This window comes from Salmo salar, chromosome ssa09 (genome assembly GCF_905237065.1).
Source record: "Salmo salar chromosome ssa09, Ssal_v3.1, whole genome shotgun sequence".
Taxonomy (NCBI): domain Eukaryota; kingdom Metazoa; phylum Chordata; class Actinopteri; order Salmoniformes; family Salmonidae; genus Salmo; species Salmo salar.
The window spans coordinates 82,309,679-82,332,360 of record NC_059450.1 but is presented as its reverse complement, the minus strand read 5'-3'; the positions used below and the strand labels follow the sequence as shown (position 1 = coordinate 82,332,360).

General features: G+C 43.4%; 2 protein-coding genes across 2 annotated transcripts in view; both read left to right on the top strand.

The window, feature by feature from the left end:
• Positions 1 to 916: 916 nt before the first annotated feature.
• LOC123744664 (protocadherin Fat 1) lies at positions 917 to 14,588 on the top strand. The gene is made up of 8 exons (XM_045724091.1): positions 917 to 4,267; positions 4,684 to 4,802; positions 4,944 to 5,039; positions 5,130 to 5,229; positions 7,505 to 7,566; positions 7,709 to 8,308; positions 13,384 to 14,177; positions 14,501 to 14,588. Exons 1-7 carry the CDS (start codon positions 988 to 990, stop codon positions 13,603 to 13,605), a joined length of 4,479 nt encoding a protein of 1,492 aa, XP_045580047.1. The 5' UTR covers positions 917 to 987; the 3' UTR covers positions 13,606 to 14,177; positions 14,501 to 14,588.
• The window catches only part of LOC106612028 (protocadherin Fat 1), a 44,473-nt gene continuing 35,820 nt past the window's right edge, over positions 14,030 to 22,682 (top strand). The window contains exons 1-5 of the mRNA XM_045724090.1: positions 14,030 to 14,177; positions 14,501 to 14,640; positions 16,942 to 17,217; positions 18,170 to 18,380; positions 18,550 to 22,608. Coding sequence (XP_045580046.1) covers positions 14,114 to 14,177; positions 14,501 to 14,640; positions 16,942 to 17,217; positions 18,170 to 18,380; positions 18,550 to 22,608 — 4,750 coding nt within the window. The 5' untranslated portion in view covers positions 14,030 to 14,113. The remainder of the gene's footprint in view (positions 14,178 to 14,500; positions 14,641 to 16,941; positions 17,218 to 18,169; positions 18,381 to 18,549; positions 22,609 to 22,682) is intronic.

The following is a 22,682-nucleotide window of genomic DNA, read 5'->3' as shown; positions in this document are numbered from 1 at the left end:
GTGGGTATTATTTATGCAAAAACACAAGATGGGTGTCTGCCATTCGCCTTGACACCGATAAAATACAAAGGAAGGGAAAGTCGAACCTGACTGTAAATATCAAATAGCTTGATAACATTACCAGTGCACGCTCATAGGTGGGTGTCGGGCAAGATTTCATTTTCAAAAGTTCTGTGTTGTATTGCCAACTCCATCCATTGTCTGGCATTCTCAGGATTTCTTCCAGACAGGAGCGAGCGCTCGAGCTGGATTACGTCACTTCTTGCAGTGTACGCGTATCCCACGCTGCTGCTGCGCTCGAGCCGCTCATTCAGAGCGAGGAGCCAGGAATGTCATCTCTGACTCATTAACGACTTCCAAATATACTCTTCCTTTAGATATTAAAGGATAAAACATAACTTCAGATGAATTCAGTTTGCAGTATCCCTGTTCAAATTCGTCTTGTTTTGGCAACAAGGAATGTTGGCAACTACTTGAGTAGCAGAAAGTTGTGAGAAGGTGAGTTTCCATGTAGGGCTGTCTGTAGGCTAATTACCCTGCAATCGTTTTTAGAGTATTGATGTTAATTTTCACATTCTGTTATAAATTATGCATTTGCTTAAACATTTTACTTGAGAAGTGGATTAATTGAATAAGCCTATTGACAATAATTTACAGTAGGCTATTTCTATTCTTCCTCTCAAATGATCGCAAGTGTAGCTTGCAACAGGACAGTTATAGTTTACTTGTTTTATGCCTGTTAGAGAGAGTGCCTGCGTGTGAGAGTGCTCTATTATCCTACATTTTGACATTTTTGTCATTTAGCAGACGGATCTTACCCAGAGCGATTTACAGTCGGCTGTGGGATTTATTTAAGATACTCTTGAAACGTTTAATTGGATTTGGGGATTTGGCTTAAGTTGGCAGCATACCTAAGCATAGTAGTTCTCAAAACATACATCCAACTGCAATTTATTCACACTTGAGTCATAATTTCTTTTAGGAACTATGTTGATATACGAAGCCAACATGGGAATGCTCTTCACAGCAATTGTTATGCAGATCTTATGGAGTTGCTCAGGAATACCTGGACAGCAGACATCACCATTTCAATTTACACAAATAGTATACAATACCACTATATATGAAAACTCAGCTGCTAAAAGCTATGTAGAATGTCCAATTAAAATGGGAATATACATCACAGACCCATCCTGGGACATTCAATACAAAATAGAATCTGGAGATGGTGAGGTTTTATTCAAGGCTGAAGAATATGTACTGGGAGACTTCAGTTTCCTGCGAATTAGGACCAAAGGAGGCAGCTCTGCTATACTCAACAGGGAAGTGAAGGAGCACTACTCACTGAGAGTCAAAGCACTAAAATGGAGCACCAACGCTGTCGCTCAAACAAGAGTTCACGTGCGAGTTCTGGACACCAATGATCTCCGGCCACTTTTCTCACCAACCTCCTACACTGTTTCCGTGCCTGAAAACGCTGCCATCAGAACTAGCATCGTGAGAGTCACCGCCACCGATGCCGACGTCGGCTCAAATGCAGAGTACTATTTCAGATTGGGAGGAGAACACACCGATATGTTTGCCATTCATCCCACCAGTGGGGTGATTACTCTCATGGCCAGGCTGGATTACGCTGAGCGGAGGCTGTTTGAGATGGATGTCTTGGCTGTAGATCGGGGCATGAAACTCTATGGGAGCAGTGGCTTCAGCAGCACAGCCAAGCTGACGGTCAGGGTACTGCAGGCCAATGAGCACGCTCCCGTCCTCACAGCTGTTCCCTTAGCTCCATCAGCCACAGACACTGACCCTACATATGCACTAGTAACCTTGGAAGACAATGATCAAGGGCCTAATGGTGAGATAGCGTCACTGAGTATAGTCGCTGGGGACCCACTCCAGCAGTTTAGGGCAGTGAAAACCAGCCTTGGTGGAAAAGAATACAGGGTCAAAGCCATTAAGGATGTGGACTGGGATAGTTGTCAGTTTGGATGCAATCTTACACTACAGGCCGAGGATAAAGGTAGCCCACCACAGTTCTCCCTCGCTGAAGTCATTAGAGTGCAATCCCCACGTGTTGATGTAAGGGCTCCTACATTTGAAAAAAACATTTACAGAGTCAACCTGACAGAATTTGCCCCGCCCAACACTTTTGTTGTAATGGTGAGAGCTATGCCAAATCACCCCATGTTAAAATACTCCATCAAATACCCCAAGATCCAACAGATCACTCATCCTTTCACTATTAATTCAAACACAGGCTTGATAACAACAACTGCAGCTATCCAAGCCGACCGTGCCAGCAAGTATGACTTTGAGGTGATTATTAACCAAGAACAAGCATCAACCAGGGTGGTCATCAACGTGATTGATGTGAATAATAACGCACCAGTTTTTCAGCAACCGTCCTACAAAGGCAATGTCAATGAAAATGTACCAGTGGGGACCAGCATCCTCACGGTCAGTGCTAGTGACATGGATGAAGGAGAGAATGGTTACGTTACTTACACCATCGCCAATGTAAACCCACCACAGCCTTTTACCATAGATTACTTCACAGGTGTCATCAGCACTGCCAGAGAATTGGACTATGAAAGGATGCCACGGGTTTACAACCTCCGAGTCAGAGCTTCAGATTGGGGCTCTCCTTTCTGCCGTGAAGTGGAGACTCCAGTTTCTATTACACTCAACAACCTCAATGACAATGAGCCCTTGTTTGAGAAGGTTGACTGTGAAGTGAGCTTACCAAGAGACTACAGGGTGGGTGGGCAGATAGCCGCGGTGTCTGCTATCGATGCAGACAACATGGAAGGGGTTCAGCATGTAGTCATAGATGGTAACAGCCTTGGTCTTTTTGACCTGACACCAGACACTGGGCTGTTATCACTCAAGTTGCCCTTACATGACGGCGAGGCTGCAAGTTTGTCCTTCCACTCCTTACAAATTAGTGCCAACGATGGGGAGACATCAAGTAAGCCAATGTTTGTGAACATCACAGTCCTGTCTGGTTCAGGAGCCGTCTTCGAACAGTGTGTGGATACAGGAGTGGTTGGGCGTATGGCTGAGAAGCTGCTTCTTGGCACCATGCCCCACTCTCAAAGGGAAGATCATTTTGAGGACATTCATTCAATAAATAATTATTCTCCTCACTTTGTGGACTCTACTCCTAAGGTCATTGAGGTTAAAGAGGACCTACAAGTTGGGATGAGGATAGCTCATCTAAGTGCCATAGACGCAGACAGTGGCTTCAGTGGAACATTGATGTTTGTGATATCTGGAGGAGATGTTGAGAGTCGTTTCATGATTGAAATGGACACTGGTTGGCTAAAGATTATGGAGCCGTTAGACAGAGAAATAACGGATCAATATACTCTCAACATCACTGTGTATGATCTGGGAATACCACAGCGGTCAGTGTCACATGTCTTACAGATCAATGTCCTGGATTCAAATGACAACAGCCCAAACTTCCTCCAGAATAGCTACACTGTATCGATAAGGGAGGATACAGACGTAGGAACAGCTGTCATTCAGGTTGATGCTACAGATAAAGATTCAGGGGCCAACAGAATCATCAGGTATTCATTGATGGCTGAGTCCGATCACTTTGTCATAGATGACCAGACGGGAGTGGTGAAGGTTAAAAGTCCATTGGACCGGGAGCTACACCCAACAATTATCCTAAAAGTTGTGGCCTGTGATCAGGCAGTTGATGAACTTCAGATGATTTCTACAGTATCTCTGAAAATAGTGTTAGAGGATGTCAATGACAACCCTCCTAGGTTTTTCCCCCTCCTCCAGCGCGTGAAGGTGCGGGAGGACCTCCCGCTAGGGGCGGTGGTGGTCTGGCTACAGGCCCATGACCCTGACCAAGGTCAGTCTGGACAGGTCCGTTTCAGCCTGCTGGACAATGGAGATGGAGACTTTGATGTTGATAAAACAAACGGTGCTGTTCGTATATTAAGGACCCTGGACTTTGAGAGGAGACAAGTGTATAACCTGACAGCCAGAGCCAAAGATAAAGGGAAACCTGAGTCGTTGTCCTGCACCTGTTTTATTGAAGTCTACGTAGTAGATGTGGATGAGAATCTGCACCAGCCTCGGTTTGCATCTTTTGTGGATAAGGGAAGTGTGAGAGAAGATGCTCCTATTGGCACAACTATAATGACAGTTACTGCACAAGACAATGACCAAGGTAGAGATGGAGAAATACGCTATTCTATAAGGGACGGATCAGGCCTCGGAGTATTCACCATAGATGAAGAGAGTGGTAAGAGATTTCTTCTTTTTAAAATGATTTTCCCACAAAAATGATAACATTTAAACCTAACCCTGCTATAGCATTGAAATGTACTATATATTGCATGTTGTAACCAGGTGAATGCAAAAATATATGCATATATTTTCTTGTTTGGCCAAAACATTTGTCCCTTTAGGCCAACACAACCCTTTATCAGTGAGGTATTTAAAACCTGGTTATTCTTCAACTTACTTTGCATTTTCAATTATGTTTTTGACTTATATCTGGACTTTCAGCCTGTAATGTTTGCTATGTAAAGTAGAGAGCACAGAGCTGGGATCTCGAGCCATGTGAGAGACCAGAGTTCCCAGTGATGCCTTGCTCAGTGGAAGCTCAGCCCAAACTGTGACTGACATGAAACATGCTTCTTCTCTTTCTCCTCACAGGTGTCATACAGACACAGGAGCTTTTAGACCATGAGACCACCAATCGTTACTGGCTGACTATCTATGGCACCGACCTAGCTGTGGTGCCTAAGTCGTCCTTCATGGAGGTCTACATTGAGGTTAGTTTATTGTTGGATTGTGTTACTTTTTGTCCATGTCCCTCTTTTTTATTTCTCTTAATGCACACACTGTAGCACTTTGCGATTGTTTTTCAATGACATCCATGTTCGAAATCTAATGTATGAGTATTTATTATTCAGGTTGAAGATGTCAACGACAACGCACCACAGACCTCCGAGCCAGTCTATTACCCTGAGGTCATGGAGAATTCCCCCAAGGATGTATCTGTTATCCAGGTCCATACTTCTCCACGTAAAGAAGCACTTTTGTAAACTTCCACTGTCCTCCGAGAGATGCTGAGTGTTCTCTCCCCTTCTGTTATCCAGGTGGAGGCGGTGGACCCTGACTCTGGAAACAGTGACCAGTTCTACTATAAGATAACCAGCGGGAACCCACAGGGATTCTTCAGCATCGACCACCAGACTGGTGCGATCCTAAACACTATTCATGCATTTCTACAGTGGTTTCTTCTTTTAAAAGTTGTGGCGCACTGCAGCACAGCTAGCGGGGTGCCACAGAATTCTATGGCACGTTATTTAAGTGTCAGCCATTGTTGCCAGAATGACGCAATTTACCACAATCTGCCACCATCTACCACAAACGGTCGCGGCATAAGCTCAAAACTTTTAAAGGAATATCCTCACTATGCTTTGTATTGTTACACACTGAACTTTGTGTGGGACTGTCCTATTGCGTCATCATGTTTAACTGATTTTAGCCAAAGTGTTGTACTTTTCGTTATACTGTAAACCATTTGATGTCATAACAAGCGCAACATCCCTGAAAAGTTTTGCACAGTAGGCTAATTTAAACATGAGTTTTCAGTTTGCATAGACATCACACTCAGTATAAACTCTTCTCATGGAAGCGCTCCTGTTATGCAAAGTTTTATGGCAGCACTCCCTGTAAAGTAAATCTAACATTGCTAGTCCAGTGTAGAGATAGTGTTGCTGTCTGTCCAGCATATATCTCTGTGTTTCATGTCAGTGTCATCTGGGTGAGCCTGGTCCCAGATCTGTATGTGCTTGTTTAGCCAACTCCTTGTTATGTCATGAAACAGTCAGAGGACTTGGCTAATGCAAATACAGATCTGGGACCAGGCTAGAGATTGATGGCCACACCATGTAATTTAGTTTATTTCTAACACTACACTACTTTCTGTTGTGTCCATGAGAAAGCCCTTGTTCACCCAGCCAACAGGGTTTACTGACCATGAGAAAGCCCTTGTGCACCCAGCCAACACAACAGGGTTTACTGACCATGAGAAAGCCCTTGTGCACCCAGCCAACAGGGTTTACTGACCATGAGAAAGCCCTTGTGCACCCAGCCAACAGGTTTTACTGACCATGAGAAAGCCCTTGTGCACCTAGCCAACAGGGTTTACTGACCATGAGAAAGCCCTTGTGCACCCAGCCAACAGGGTTTACTATCCATGAGAAAGCCCTTGTGCACCCAGCCAACAGGGTTTACTGTCCATGAGAAAGCCCTTGTGCACCCAGCCAACACAACAGGGTTTACTGACCATGAGAAAGCCCTTGTGCACCCAGCCAACACAACAGGGTTTACTGACCATGAGAAAGCCCTTGTGCACCCAGCCAACAGGGTTTACTGACCATGAGAAAGCCCTTGTGCACCCAGCCAACAGGGTTTACTGTCCATGAGAAAGCCCTTTCACTGTAAATCAACCAACTTCTACCGCTGCACACACAGCCAGTGGATGCATCCCCGACGCCACCCTATTCCCTATATCGTGCACTTACTTTTGACCAGAGTGCTGATCAAAAGGAGTGCAATATGTAGGTAATAGGGTGCCATTTGAGACAGGGACTGTGTCTGGTTTTAGCTACCAATTCTCTGAAGAGAACAATGTCGGCGTTTTTACAAAAAAAGACCCTGTGGAGAACAGCCAAGTAGGAAATGTATTCCTCCTCTAACAACTTCCAGACAGTCCTACTGTAGTCTGTAGACCTATAATAGGTTACCTATCCTTAGCTACAGTATTAGAATATGTTTTCCCTCTGATACAGTAAATCTTGTCTTGTTTCTTTATACTATAACTGTTGAGAAGAATAAGTTACTTCCATTATGTCATTATTTAGTTACTTCATTGTTAATTCAAGTAGCAATCAAGAACCTTCCCAGCCCTATGTTGTGGTGGACTTTCCCCCTCCATAACTAACATAATGCTATGCTATCAACAGGCTTGGCTTACAAAATGTATGTTTTTCCCACTGCTAATCATACATTGCACATTAAACAGCCATCGTTTATGTGGTTTCAATGGGCAAGTGGACTCCACATTTAACCTAACAAGCATCCCGTTAAGTCTTGGGAAAAAACTGTTTTCCTTTCCTCAGAATATGGCACAAATTTGTTGTAATGGAAGTGGTTAATTTCTTTGGGCTTATGTGCATGAATTTGTGTATAAAACCTGTGTTTATGGCCCTGTGTTTAAGGACCATATATAAAGTAGAACATGTCTGAAGGTCTATTCCAGCTCCTCAGGGCTGGGTGGAGCTGGGTACAAGACAGAAACATTCTACAGTATGCCTCTGAAACATACCCATGTTGATTTGCCTTTGAATAACATTAACCCACATTATCAGTGATGCAAATAGGAGTTTTGCAAGAACAGAGGAGTATCTTACATGTAGATCATGACTGTATTAATACAGTCTGTGTTTGATGTCTGACCTGACAGGTTTGGTGACAACCACTTCCAGAAAACTGGACAGAGAGCAGCAAGAGGAACATACACTGGAGGTGAACCATCTTTTATACGTAGTGTCATCCTATTGGACGTTCTGGAAATCAATATCCAATTAATCAAAATATGAATATCTAACATACTGTAAAAGTGACACCTAATGCTTGCTTGACCCTTTCTCTCCTTCCTCACTCCCAGATCACAGTAACAGACAAGGGCGTCCCAGCCAGGTCCACAGCTGTCCGGGTGGTGGTGAGGGTGCAGGATGAGAACGACAACACCCCACAGTTCCTGGAGGAGATCTATAAGGTCCAGCTCCCAAAGAGGGTCAGGGACAGGTCAGAGAGGGCCAGGGACAGGTCAGAGAGGGACAGGTCAGAGAGGGACAGGTCAGAGAGGGACAGGGACAGGTCAGAGAGGGACATGTCAGAGAGGGACAGGTCAGAGAGGGACAGGTCTGATGGAGACAGGGACAGGTCGGAGAGGGACAGGTCAGATGGAGACAGGGACAGGTCAGAGAGGGACAGGTCAGAGAGGGACAGGTCAGATGGAGACAGGGACAGGTCAGAGAGGGACAGGTCAGATGGAGACAGGGAGAGACCAACAGAGAGGAGGGGGGTTGCTAAGAGAGAGCCCATCTACAGAGTGATCGCCTCTGACAGAGACACGGGCCCCAACGCTGAGGTGTCCTACAGCATCGAGGGGGGAGACGAGCAGGGGAGGTTCTTCATCGAACCCCAAACTGGCCATGTGTTCTCCAGAGAGATTGTCTTGGCAGGACAGCATGCCATCCTTACAGTAAGTCTGTACAGTTGCAGTAGCTACTTTGGTATTACATCTGTTTAGCGATGAGATGTATTCAATTATCTATCATATCTATATATCCATTCAACACCAGCCTGCAGCTTCAAACTTTGTTTAAATATGAACTAGTTAAAGACATGCAATATGTCTGCTCAACATGTGTATTAAGTCTGCTCAACATGCTACTGATGTATAACATGTGTATTAAGTCTGCTCAACATGCTACTGATGTATAACATGTGTATTAAGTCTGCTCAACATGCTACTGATGTATAACATGTGTATTAAGTCTGCTAACATGCTACTGATGTATAACATGTGTATTAAAGTCTGCCAACATGCTACTGATGTATAACATGTGTATTAAGTCTGCCAACATGCTACTGATGTATAACATGTATTAAAGTCTGCCAACATGCTACTGATGTATAACATGTGTATTAAGTCTGGCAACATGCTTCTGATGAACAGTATAACATGTGTATTAAGTCTGCCAACATGCTACTGATGTATAACGTGTATTAAGTCTGCTCAACATGCTACTGATGTATAACGTGTATTAAGTCTGCTCAACATGCTACTGATGTATAACGTGTATTAAGTCTGTTCAACATGCTACTGATGTATAACGTGTATTAAGTCTGCTCAGCATGCTACTGATGTATAACGTGTATTAAGTCTGCTCAACATGCTACTGATGTATAACGTGTATTAAGTCTGCTCAGCATGCTACTGATGTATAACGTGTATTAAGTCTGCTCAACATGCTACTGATGTATAACGTGTATTAAGTCTGCTCAACGTGCTACTGATGTATAACGTGTATTAAGACTGCTCAGCATGCTACTGATGTATAACGTGTATTAAGTCTGCTCAACATGCTACTGATGTATAACGTGTATTAAGACTGCTCAACATGCTACTGATGTATAACGTGTATTAAGACTGTTCAACATGCTACTGATGTATAACATGTGTGTTAAGTCTGCTCAACATGCTACTGATGTATAACGTGTATTAAGTCTGCTCAACGTGATACTGATGTATAACGTGTATTAAGTCTGCTCAACGTGCTACTGATGTATAACGTGTATTAAGACTGCTCAACATGCTACTGATGTATAATGTGTATTAAGTCTGCTCAACATGCTACTGATGTATAACGTGTATTAAGTCTGCTCAACGTGCTACTGATGTATAACGTGTATTAAGTCTGCTCAACGTGCTACTAATGTATAACGTGTACTAAGTCTGCTCAACGTGCTACTGATGTATAACGTGTATTAAGTCTGCTCAACGTGCTACTGATGTATAACGTGTATTAAGTCTGCTCAACATGCTACTGATGTATAACGTGTATTAAGACTGCTCAACATGCTACTGATGTATAATGTGTATTAAGTCTGCTCAACATGCTACTGATGTATAACGTGTACTAAGTCTGCTCAACATGCTACTGATGTATAACGTGTATTAAGTCTGCTCAACGTGCTACTGATGTATAACGTGTATTAAGTCTGCTCAACATGCTACTGATGTATAACGTGTATTAAGACTGCTCAACATGCTACTGATGTATAACGTGTATTAAGTCTGCTCAACATGCTACTGATGTATAACATGTGTATTAAGTCTGCTCAGCATGCTACTGATGTATAACGTGTATTAAGTCTGCTCAGCATGCTACTGATGTATAATGTGTATTAAGTCTGCCAACATGCTACTGATGTATAACGTGTATTAAGTCTGCTCAACGTGCTACTGATGTATAACGTGTATTAAGACTGCTCAGCATGCTACTGATGTATAACGTGTATTAAGTCTGCTCAACATGCTACTGATGTATAACGTGTATTAAGACTGCTCAACATGCTACTGATGTATAACGTGTATTAAGACTGCTCAACATGCTACTGATGTATAACGTGTATTAAGTCTGCTCAACATGCTACTGATGTATAACGTGTATTAAGTCTGCTCAACGTGCTACTGATGTATAACGTGTATTAAGACTGCTCAGCATGCTACTGATGTATAACGTGTATTAAGTCTGCTCAACATGCTACTGATGTATAACGTGTATTAAGACTGCTCAACATGCTACTGATGTATAACGTGTATTAAGACTGCTCAACATGCTACTGATGTATAACATGTGTGTTAAGTCTGGTCAACATGCTACTGATGTATAACGTGTATTAAGTCTGCTCAACGTGCTACTGATGTATAACGTGTATTAAGTCTGCTCAACGTGCTACTGATGTATAACGTGTATTAAGACTGCTCAACATGCTACTGATGTATAATGTGTATTAAGTCTGCTCAACATGCTACTGATGTATAACGTGTATTAAGTCTGCTCAACGTGCTACTGATGTATAACGTGTATTAAGTCTGCTCAACGTGCTACTAATGTATAACGTGTACTAAGTCTGCTCAACGTGCTACTGATGTATAACGTGTATTAAGTCTGCTCAACGTGCTACTGATGTATAACGTGTATTAAGTCTGCTCAACATGCTACTGATGTATAACGTGTATTAAGTCTGCTCAACGTGCTACTGATGTATAACGTGTATTAAGTCTGCTCAACATGCTACTGATGTATAACGTGTATTAAGACTGCTCAACATGCTACTGATGTATAATGTGTATTAAGTCTGCTCAACGTGCTACTGATGTATAACATGTATTAAGTCTGCTCAACATGCTACTGATGTATAACGTGTATTAAGACTGCTCAACATGCTACTGATGTATAATGTGTATTAAGTCTGCTCAACATGCTACTGATGTATAACGTGTACTAAGTCTGCTCAACATGCTACTGATGTATAACGTGTATTAAGTCTGCTCAACGTGCTACTGATGTATAACGTGTATTAAGTCTGCTCAACATGCTACTGATGTATAACGTGTATTAAGACTGCTCAACATGCTACTGATGTATAACGTGTATTAAGTCTGCTCAACATGCTACTGATGTATAACATGTGTATTAAGTCTGCTCAGCATGCTACTGATGTATAACGTGTATTAAGTCTGCTCAGCATGCTACTGATGTATAATGTGTATTAAGTCTGCCAACATGCTACTGATGTATAACGTGTATTAAGTCTGCTCAACGTGCTACTGATGTATAACGTGTATTAAGTCTGCTCAGCATGCTACTGATGTATAATGTGTATTAAGTCTGCTCAACATGCTACTGATGTATAACGTGTATTAAGACTGCTCAACATGCTACTGATGTATAATGTGTATTAAGTCTGCTCAACGTGCTACTGATGTATAACGTGTATTAAGTCTGCTCAACGTGCTACTGATGTATAACGTGTATTAAGACTGCTCAACATGCTACTGATGTATAATGTGTATTAAGTCTGCTCAACATGCTACTGATCTATAACGTGTACTAAGTCTGCTCAACATGCTACTGATGTATAACGTGTATTAAGTCTGCTCAACGTGCTACTGATGTATAACGTGTATTAAGTCTGCTCAACATGCTACTGATGTATAATGTGTATTAAGACTGCTCAACATGCTACTGATGTATAACGTGTATTAAGTCTGCTCAACATGCTACTGATGTATAACATGTGTATTAAGTCTGCTCAGCATGCTACTGATGTATAACGTGTATTAAGTCTGCTCAGCATGCTACTGATGTATAATATGTATTAAGTCTGCCAACATGCTACTGATGTATAACGTGTATTAAGTCTGCTCAACATGCTACTGATGTATAACGTGTATTAAGTCTGCTCAGCATGCTACTGATGTATAACGTGTATTAAGTCTGCTCAACATGCTACTGATGTATAACGTGTATTAAGTCTGCTCAGCATGCTACTGATGTATAACGTGTATTAAGTCTGCTCAACATGCTACTGATGTATAACGTGTATTAAGTCTGCTCAACGTGCTACTGATGTATAACGTGTATTAAGACTGCTCAGCATGCTACTGATGTATAACGTCTATTAAGTCTGCTCAACGTGCTACTGATGTATAACGTGTATTAAGACTGCTCAACATGCTACTGATGTATAACGTGTATTAAGACTGCTCAACATGCTACTGATGTATAACATGTGTGTTAAGTCTGCTCAACATGCTACTGATGTATAACGTGTACTAAGTCTGCTCAACATGCTACTGATGTATAACGTGTATTAAGTCTGCTCAACGTGCTACTGATGTATAACGTGTATTAAGTCTGCTCAACATGCTACTGATGTATAACGTGTATTAAGACTGCTCAACATGCTACTGATGTATAACGTGTATTAAGTCTGCTCAACATGCTACTGATGTATAACATGTGTATTAAGTCTGCTCAGCATGCTACTGATGTATAACGTGTATTAAGTCTGCTCAGCATGCTACTGATGTATAATGTGTATTAAGTCTGCCAACATGCTACTGATGTATAACGTGTATTAAGTCTGCTCAACGTGCTACTGATGTATAACGTGTATTAAGTCTGCTCAGTATGCTACTGATGTATAATGTGTATTAAGTCTGCTCAACGTGCTACTGATGTATATCGTGTATTAAGTCTGCTCAACATGCTACTGATGTATAACGTGTATTAATTCTGCTCAACATGCTACTGATGTATAACGTGTATTAATTCTGCTCAACATGCTACTGATGTATAACGTGTATTAAGTCTGCTCAACGTGCTACTGATGTATAACGTGTATTAAGTCTGCTCAACATGCTACTGATGTATAACGTGTATTAAGTCTGCTCAACATGCTACTGATGTATAACGTGTATTAAGTCTGCTCAACGTGCTACTGATGTATAACGTGTATTAAGTCTGCTCAACATGCTACTGATGTATAACGTGTATTAAGTCTGCTCAACATGCTACTGATGTATAACGTGTATTAAGTCTGCTCAACGTGCTACTCATGTATAACGTGTATTAATTCTGCTCAACGTGCTACTGATGTATAATGTGTATTAAATCCATTTAGCACAAGGCAGCACCTTAAGTATTTTTATTAATAACACAGTTATTATCCCTTGCTCTTCCATGTTGTGCCGTTGCCCAGATTAAAGTGGTGGACAACGGGAGACCCCAAAGGTCCTCTACCTGTCGGCTGCACATTGAGTGGATCGTGAGGCCTGAGCCCTCCTCTGAGCCCTTGGTGTTTGAAGAGACCTCCCTCGCCTTCTCTGTCATGGAGACTGACCCAGTGGCTCACATGGTGGGGGTCATCTCCACCCAACCCATAGACTCACCTGTCTGGTTCCAAATCACAGGTAACCTGTAACACACATTTGTTTTTCCAGACTCACCTGTCTGGTTCCAAATCACAGGTAACCTGTAACACACATTTGTTTTTCCAGACTCACCTGTCTGCATCGAAATTACAGGAATCCAGCACATTAATCCTTTCCCAGGCAGAAAATATGTGAATGTGGGTTACTATTGTTGATATCACCATTATTCTGTAAAAACTTGAGCTGCTATCTTGAAATCTTTAGGCTTACTTTCCCAAAGGTTTGCTAGGTAACAGCCCCTGTCAGAAATAAGGCTTGCTAGGTAACAACCCCTGTTAAACGTAAGGCTTGCTAAGTAACAACCCCAGTTAGAAGTAAGGCTTGCTAGGTAACAACCCCTGTTAGACGTCGTTCACTTCTCTTTCTCTTTACCTCTTCTCCTGCACTAATTAACTGTCCTACAACTGACACCTTGCTCTCTCTTCTGTTCTGCTCCTCCAATCCAACTCTCCTCTTTCTCTCACCCTCTTTGGATTTCTCTTTAATTGGCAAGGAGACATGCACGCTAAAGAAGTGTTTCACATCGCTCAAATGGCTTGCGACTTGACGTGTACTACAGAAGGTATCTGCTGCAGAGATTACCCAGATCTTGTTATCTACCTCCTGTTCTTTGTTAGGCTTTGTGATGCTTTCTCAGAATGCCCAACTTGTACAGATTTCATAGAAAAATGTAACATCGTTGATTAAATCAAATTGTGTATGTCTATTTTTGACATTTTTCCACTCTTGTGGTGTTATCAAATAGAATAATATTAAATAGGATTATATGGGTTTACTCTTAAGCATAGAAGACAATGCATCCAAAAAAAGCTCAATATGCCTCCTGTTGAGAGAAAGGGAAACGTTAATTTAATCCACTGTCACTTCTCATTACGCTGATAACAGGTGGCAACGCTGACAGCCGCTTCGATATAGGCAAGGGCAGTGGAACCGTCATTTTAGCCAAACCCCTCCATGCAGAACCAAAATCAAATTACAGCCTGACAGTGGAGGCAACAGATGGAAACAGATACATCAGCACCCAGGTAATTCACGACACTGAAAAACACAGGACTGAATATATTTTTTTTACAGATAACTCCTGCCATATGGGTGCCATGCTAGCATCCAGGGAATGCCGTCTTGTCACACTGCCGAATGACAAATGAGTTGGCTTTTGGATTTTTATGTATATCTTCCAACGTATTTTAAATGATTCAGAGATATTGTAAAGCAGGGGTTGGCAACAGGCCTACTGGGCAAAACCGGCCCGTAAAGGGATTATTTAGGGGGCAATGTTTTTAGTAAAAAACTTTATTTTGAATAAAAGTATTCTAATGAATAAAAAAAGAGACGTGATCGTGTCTCAATGTAATTAAGGTATGAAATGATTATTTTCAAATAAAATTGATTTTTGGGCTTAGTTGTGGTCAATTTGCAGTGTACAAATTATTATAATTATGTTGCGTCCCCCCGACTATACTTAACAAAAATATAAACGCAGCATGCAACAATTTCAAATATTTTTACTGAGTTATCAGTCAATTAAAATAAACTCATTAGGTCCTAATCTATGGATTTCACATGACTAGGCAGGGGTGCAGCCATCGGTAGACCTGGGAGGGCATAGGCCGACCTACTTGGGAGCCAGGCCCAGCCAATTAGAATGATTTTTTTCCCCAGAAAATGGTGTTATTACAGACAGAAATACTCCTCAGTTTCATCAGCTGTCTGGGTGGCTGGTCTCAGAAGATCCTGCAGGTGAAGCCGGATGTGGAGGTCCTGGGCTGGTTGGGCGGTTGTGAGGCCGGTTGTACATACTGCCAAATTCTCTAAAATTACATTGGGAGGCGGCTTATGGTAGAGAAATTAACATTAAATTGGACATTCCTGTAGTCAGCATGCCAATTGCACGCTCCCTCAAACCTTGAGTCATTGATGGCATTGTGTTGTGTGACAAAATGCACATTTTATAGTGGCCTTTTATTGTCCCCAGCGTAAGGTGCACCTGTATAATGATCATACTGTTTAATCAGCTTCTTGATATGCCACACCTGTCAGGTGGATGGAATATCTTGGCAAAGGAGAAATTCTCACTAACAGGGATGTAAACAAATGTGTGCAGAAAATGTTAGAGAAGTAAGCTTTTTGTGCATAGGAACATTTCTGGGATCTTTTATTTCACCTCATGAAACATGGGACCAACACTACATGTTGCGTTTATATTTTTGTTCAGTATAGTTGTAAAATGTTAAATGCAATAAATCAGTGAAGACTGACATTAGGGAATCAAAAAGAAGAAGCACTAGCTATAATGTTGTGGGCCTTAGGCTGCAACCTTTTAAGAGATTTCATATACTGCACACATTACCTTGAGATCAAGGCAATTTTATCTAGCTAAGGTTTGTGTTGAGTGATCGGCATCAAATACATATACCTCCTTGTTCCTACAGCCACAACATCCTCAGGCCGTCCATGTGTGCTTGTTGTTGGTGGAGGATCTGTAGGTGTGTGTGCACATAAATGGCATGCATCACCATGACCAACTGCCTGGGGTGAAGCGATTGGTTAGACAGGGAATGACATTCACTGTTTTGTTATGGTTCAGTTTCAGTCTCAGTTTCAGTGTCTCTGGTTCCAGAGAAATTCCACCATGAAATGATAATCATGAGCTGCATACTAAATGGCACCCTATTCCTTATATAGTAGTGCACTACATTAGGGATAGGCTGTCATCGTGGACGCACACATGGCCTTCATATGGTTTTAAAGGTCCAGGTTTAGAGAATTGTTTACCCAAGCGGTTTTATTGCAATCTAGACATCTGCCAAACACCCAATCAATTTCTTCATTTGTTTGTTTGTAGTGACTTTTTCTCTAAAAAGCACATTTATTTATGGCAATTTCTACCTCAGTATAACACTACCATATGTTCCTGCACATAATGCCGTTGAGTCACATCTCTTTCCCCTCTTATGTGGGTTTATGGAGTATGGAACTAATGTTGAAAATAGCTACAGTACCAAAATATTGGACATTCAAACAGGATCTTAGAAGTGAACACTTTTAGTGCTGATTCCACTCAGGAAACAAGGGAAGACTATTTTAAATATAAAAGTGTAATGCATGACAGCAATGAAGATGTCCGCACTTAAAGCTTACTGTTAAGTTCATTTGCAAGATGTTGGAAATCGGTGCAACAAATACTTACACAGCAATGCATACTGTTATTTTCATTTGCATACTGTTGTAACTAAATGCATTTTGAAACAAACAGCCTCTTTTCAATTTGCAGTATGTTGGAAATTGGTGCAACAAATACACAGCCTCTGTCTTCATTTACCTAGGTGTTCATCAAAGTGATTGACACCAACAACCACCGGCCCCAGTTCTCTCAGCCCCAGTATGAGGTCAGCATCCCAGAGGACACAGCACCAGAATCAGGCATTCTGCAGCTCAGTGCCACAGACAGAGACCAGAGGAACAAGCTAACCTTCACTCTGCTGAGCAGCACTGATCTCTTCAGCCAGAGGAGGTTCAGGCTGGACCCTGGGACGGGACAGCTCTACAACACAGAACCGCTGGACCACGAGGTCATGAACAAACACACCCTCACTGTCATGGTAAGACGACATGAGGGATCTACCGCCACACCCTCACTGTCATGGTAAGACGACATGAGGGATCTACCGCCACACCCTCACTGTCATGGTAAGACGACATGAGGGATCTACCGCCACGCCCTCACTGTCATGGTAAGACAACATGAGGGATCTACCGCCACACCCTCACTGTCATGGTAAGACGACATGAGGGATCTACCGCCACACCCTCACTGTCATGGTAAGACGACATGAGGGATCTACCGCCACACCCTCACTGTCATGGTAAGGCGACATGAGGGATCTACCACCACGCCCTCACTGTCATGGTAAGGCGACATGAGGGATCTACCGCCACGCCCTCACTGTCATGGTAAGACAACATGAGGGATCTACCGCCACGCCCTCACTGTCATGGTAAGACAACATGAGGGATCTACCGCCACGCCCTCACTGTCACGGTAAGGCGACATGAGGGATCTACCGCCACGCCCTCACTGTCATGGTAAGACGACATGAGGGATCTACCGCCACGCCCTCACTGTCATGGTAAGACAACACTAGGTATTTAATGTGGCTTTGTCCCAGATGGCACCCTATTCCCTTTATGGTGCACTACTTTTGACCATGGCCCACAAAAGTAGTGCACTATATAGGGAGAAGGGTGCTATTATTTGGAACGCACAATGAGTCATGTATCACTCATAACACGCAAATCAGGCTGATAAACAAGCCTTTCAAATCAGATCAAATCAAGCTGATTAACAAGCCTTTCAAATCAGATCAAATCAAGCTGACAAACAAGCCTTTCAGATAAAATCAAGCGGATAAACAGGCCTTTCTGTGTCACTGTGTGGATGTCTTGGTTGATGTTTTGTTTGAGAAACAGGTCTGTAGGAATAACTGGTACAGTGTAGCACCTACCCATGTGTGATATGTCTTATATGAGTACTGTGATCCATGTGTTTTCCAGGTGTGTGATGATTGTGTGCCTTTAAAGTGTAACCTGGTCAGAGTGATAGTTAACGTGGAGGACACCAATGATAACACCCCCTGGTTCACCAGCCCCCGGTACTCAGGCCAGGTGTTTGAGTCAGCTGCTGTGGGATCAGCTGTACTTCAAGTTACTGCTCAGGATCGAGACAGAGGAAGCAATGCAGAGATCAGCTACATCATAGAGTCAGGTACAGTACTGTTCCTACCACACTGTTGAAACCATGACTCTCTGTGTACCATGACTTTTTAGTCTTTGACTATTAATTAATAACTACAGTACACCAGACTGTAGAATAACAATCCATGCTGTTACTAATATTTTTGTTTTTACTCTCTTTTGCTGTTTTCCCTTCACAGGGAACGAGGACAACATGTTTGCTATCGACCTAGTCCTGGGGACCATTACAGTGGCTAAGGAGCTAGATCGTGATGACAAGAGTCAGTTTGAGCTGGCTGTAAAGGCGTCAGACAGAGGAGCGCCTCCACTGAGTGCGGTGACAGCAGTACGTATAGCTGTCACTGTGCCAGATAACACCAGGCCCAGGTTCCCTGAGGAGGAGATCTCAGCTGTTATCAGTGAGACAGCCCCTGTAGGGAGCTTAGTTACTCTGGTCTCTGCCTCCAGTCACTCTTCTGTCCTCTACCAGATCAGAGAGGGAAATGTCAACAACGCCTTCGATATCAATCCAACCTCTGGGGTTGTTGTCACTCAGAGGCTGTTGGACTATGAGAGTGTGTCTTCATATAGACTGACAGTGCAGGCCACCAACATGGCAGAGATGGTGAACTATGTTACAGTCCTTATTCACCTCAAAGATGAGAATGACAACAGTCCAGTGTTCACACAGACAGAGTTCAGAGGAGTTGTCAGTGAGTCCGCCCCTGTTAACAGTATGGTGCTAACCAATGGAAAGTCTCCTCTGGTTATCCAAGCCACTGATGCTGACAGTGATCTGAATGGCAGGCTGGTCTACCAGATTGTAGAGCCCTATGCCCTTGACTACTTCGCCATTGACTCCAGCACCGGAGCCATTCGCACTGTCACTGGCCTGGATTATGAGCAGAGGTCAGAGTTCAACTTCACTGTGCAGGTCCATGACAGTGGAAAGCCACAACTTTTCTCTGAGACCATAGCCTATGTCACCATCCACATCACTGATGTCAATGATTGCCCCCCAACATTCAGCCAAGACGTGTTTGAGACGTCTGTCATAGTGCCAACCTACAGTGGAGTGAAGGTGATTTCTATAAACGCCACTGATCTGGATTCAGAAGCTGGTTCCAAACTGCTGTTCTCTATCTCAGATGGAAACATAGGAGGTCAATTCATGATTGATCCCAAGTCAGGCGTTATTTCTGTTTTGAATCCAGCCCAGTTGCGAAATGGATACGAGTTGACAGTCAGAGTGTCTGATGGGAAGTTCACCAAGACTGCCATGGTCAAAATTAACATAAGAGAGAATCAGAACAAGGATCTGGCGTTTGCCAAGGACCTGTATACTGTCTCTCTACCAGAGAACTCATCTGAGAGGAAAACCCTGGCTGTGGTGACTGCTGCGAGAAAAAGGTTAAACGAACCTCTGTTTTACACCATCCTGAACCCACAGGGGAGGTTTGAAATTGGACACACCTCTGGTGTGCTGTTTACGACTGGAGTACCTTTCGATCGAGAGGAACAGGATACGTTTGAGATCGTTGTGGAGGTGACGAAGGAACACAGATCCTCAGGGGTGGCTCATGCTCTTGTGGTGGTGACCATTGAAGATGTAAATGACAATGAGCCTGTGTTCGTGGGACTCCCCTACTCAGCCCTGGTGCAGTTAGATTCAGCAGTGGGTCAGGTTGTCAGGCAGATAACCACAGTGGATAAAGACATTGGTAGGAATGCTGAGATCAAATACCAGCTGAAAGAAGACTGGGGATATTTTCAGATCAGCCCCTCAGGGGAAATCTCACTCAAAAGGACCATTCACCCAGAAGACGTTGACACTAAGTTTGCAATCAGCGTCATCGCTAAAGACAGAGGGGACCCGTCTCTCTCGGCAACAGTGGAGGTGGCGGTGACAGTGGTGAACAAAGCCGTACCTGTGTTTGAAAAATCATCCTATGACATAGTTATACCAGAGGATGTTCCATTAGACACCTCCTTTGTGAAGATCCAGGCCAATGCTTCAGAGGGACCAAGGACTGTCTATAGCATCTCTAAGGGAGACCCTTTAGGTCAGTTCTCCATTAGTTTCATCACTGGTGTCATCCATGTTGTACAGCCGTTGGACTACGAGACCCACCCAGCATACAGACTTAGTATCCGAGCCTCAGACTCACTTACAGGGGCTCACTCTGAAGTTTTCCTTGACATTATCTTGGAGGACGTCAATGATAATGCACCGACTTTCAAAGAGAGGTTATATGAGGCTAGTGTGTCTGAGTTGGCTGACATTGACTCGTCAGTGTTACAGGTGTCTGCCACAGACTCAGACTCGGGCAACAACAAAGTGCTGTTTTACCAGTTAGTGGAGGAGGGGGGTGGCTCCTCAGATTACTTCACCATTGACCAAGACAGTGGGGTGATCATAACATCTGGCCTGTTAGACTTTGAGGTGGGACCACAACATAGGTTGGTGGTCAGAGCTGTGGATGGGGGTGTCCCTGCCCAATCCAGTGAGGTCCCAGTCATCATCTCAGTGACAGACATCAATGACAACCCACCAGTCTTCACACAGCATCTGTATAAGGCTATGGTCAGCCAGCTGGCCCAAAGGGGTCATTTTGTAGCCTGTGTGAGGACCTCTGATGCTGACCTGTCAGACACTAACCACCTGGAGTACTCCCTACTCTCTGGCAATGAGGACTCCAGCTTCACCATCGACGGAAGGAGTGGAGAGATTGTCATATCGAAATACCGCAAGCTGAACAGGGAGACACTCTATAACCTCAGTGTGTCTGTGTCTGATGGGCTTTATAGTAGTGTATGTAACGTACAGGTCACAGTGGTCACTTCTAACCTCCACAGCCCCTCTTTCTCACACACTGACTCTGTTGTAGAGCTGTTGGAGAACTCACCTGTTGGCACGTTGGTCACTCAAGTCACAGCTACCGATAAAGATCTTGGAGTGTATGGCAAGGTGACATATTACATAGTGAATGATGTCGCAAAGGACAGATTCACTATCAATGAAAATGGGGAGATTTTTACTGTGGAAAGCTTAGACAGAGAGAATGTAATCAGTAACCTAATCTCTATTAGTCTGATGGCTAAAGATGGAGGGGGAAAGCTAGGCTTCACCTCTGTCAACGTGATCCTGACTGATGTTAACGATAACGCTCCTCAGTTCAGGGCAGCAGAATACAATGCCAATATTCCCAGGGATGTCTCTGAAGGAACTGTCATAGTCAGAGTTACTGCTGTGGACGCAGATGAAGGCAGCAATGCTGACATCACTTACACTGTAGAATCTGAGGTGGGAGGTTTTGACATACATCCTCTCAATGGTGATATAATTGCCAAAAACAAATTTACAGCTTATACAAATGACCTCTTTTCCTTTTATGTGAGTGCTAAAGACGCTGGAGATCCACCGAAAAAAACTTTGGTGCCAGTATACATCAGACTACTGCCCAAGGAGGTGACCGTGCCAAAACTAGTTGAGTTACAGAAGAGATGGTCAGTCAGTGAGGGTCTTCCTATAGGTTCTGAGATTGATGTCATCCAAGAGAGTGAGCAGCTTTTGATATACAACCTTGTTAAGGGCAGCACCCCTGAGAGCAACCAAGACCAAGTCTTCGTTGTCAACACAGACACAGGGAAGCTCAAACTAGCCAAACGTCTTGACTTTGAAACCACTAAATGGTACCTGCTGACTCTGCAGGCACAGGGCGACCTAGAGGACATTGATGTGATTACTACTGCCCAACTCCATATTCAGGTACAGGACGTCAACGATAACAGTCCACAGTTTGAATCGGACTCTTACAGATCATTTGTTGTTGAGAACCTACCTAAAGGGACCTCAGTGATTCAGGTGAGAGCTACTGATCTAGACTCAGGAGTGAACGGCCAGGTTACCTACAGTCTGGACCAGTATCAAAACTCTGTAGAGGTCCTGGGGATGTTTGCTGTGGATGGAGAGTCAGGGTGGGTCACAACCCTGAAGGAGCTGGACCGGGAGCGGCATGACCAGTACTCAGTAGCAGTACTGGCTACAGACAGAGGGCATGACGGGAGGCTGAATACCGCTGCCACGGTGGAGGTGACGGTGGTAGACGTGAATGACAATCCTATGCGCTTCACGGCGGAGGTGTTCAGGGCCAGCGTCAGTGAGGACATCCCCGTTCCTAGCAGGGCCATAGCAGTCCTGAGGACCACCGACAGAGACTCTGAAGACCTCAACAAGCCAATCTGCTGTTTCATCACAGGTACTCTAGCTGGCTTGAGTAAACAGATTGTCTTTGAATTACAGAATGTCACAGGGATGTTTCAGTTGCTTTGG

Coding starts and splice junctions, on each gene's coding strand:
- LOC123744664 (XM_045724091.1), top strand. CDS start 988: ATGTTGATATACGAAGCCAACATGGGAATGCTCTTCACAGCAATTGTT. Junction 7,567..7,708: donor AAGAGGAACATACACTGGAG/GTGAACCATCTT, acceptor CCTCACTCCCAG/ATCACAGTAACAGACAAGGG. Junction 8,309..13,383: donor GACAGCATGCCATCCTTACA/GTAAGTCTGTAC, acceptor GCCGTTGCCCAG/ATTAAAGTGGTGGACAACGG.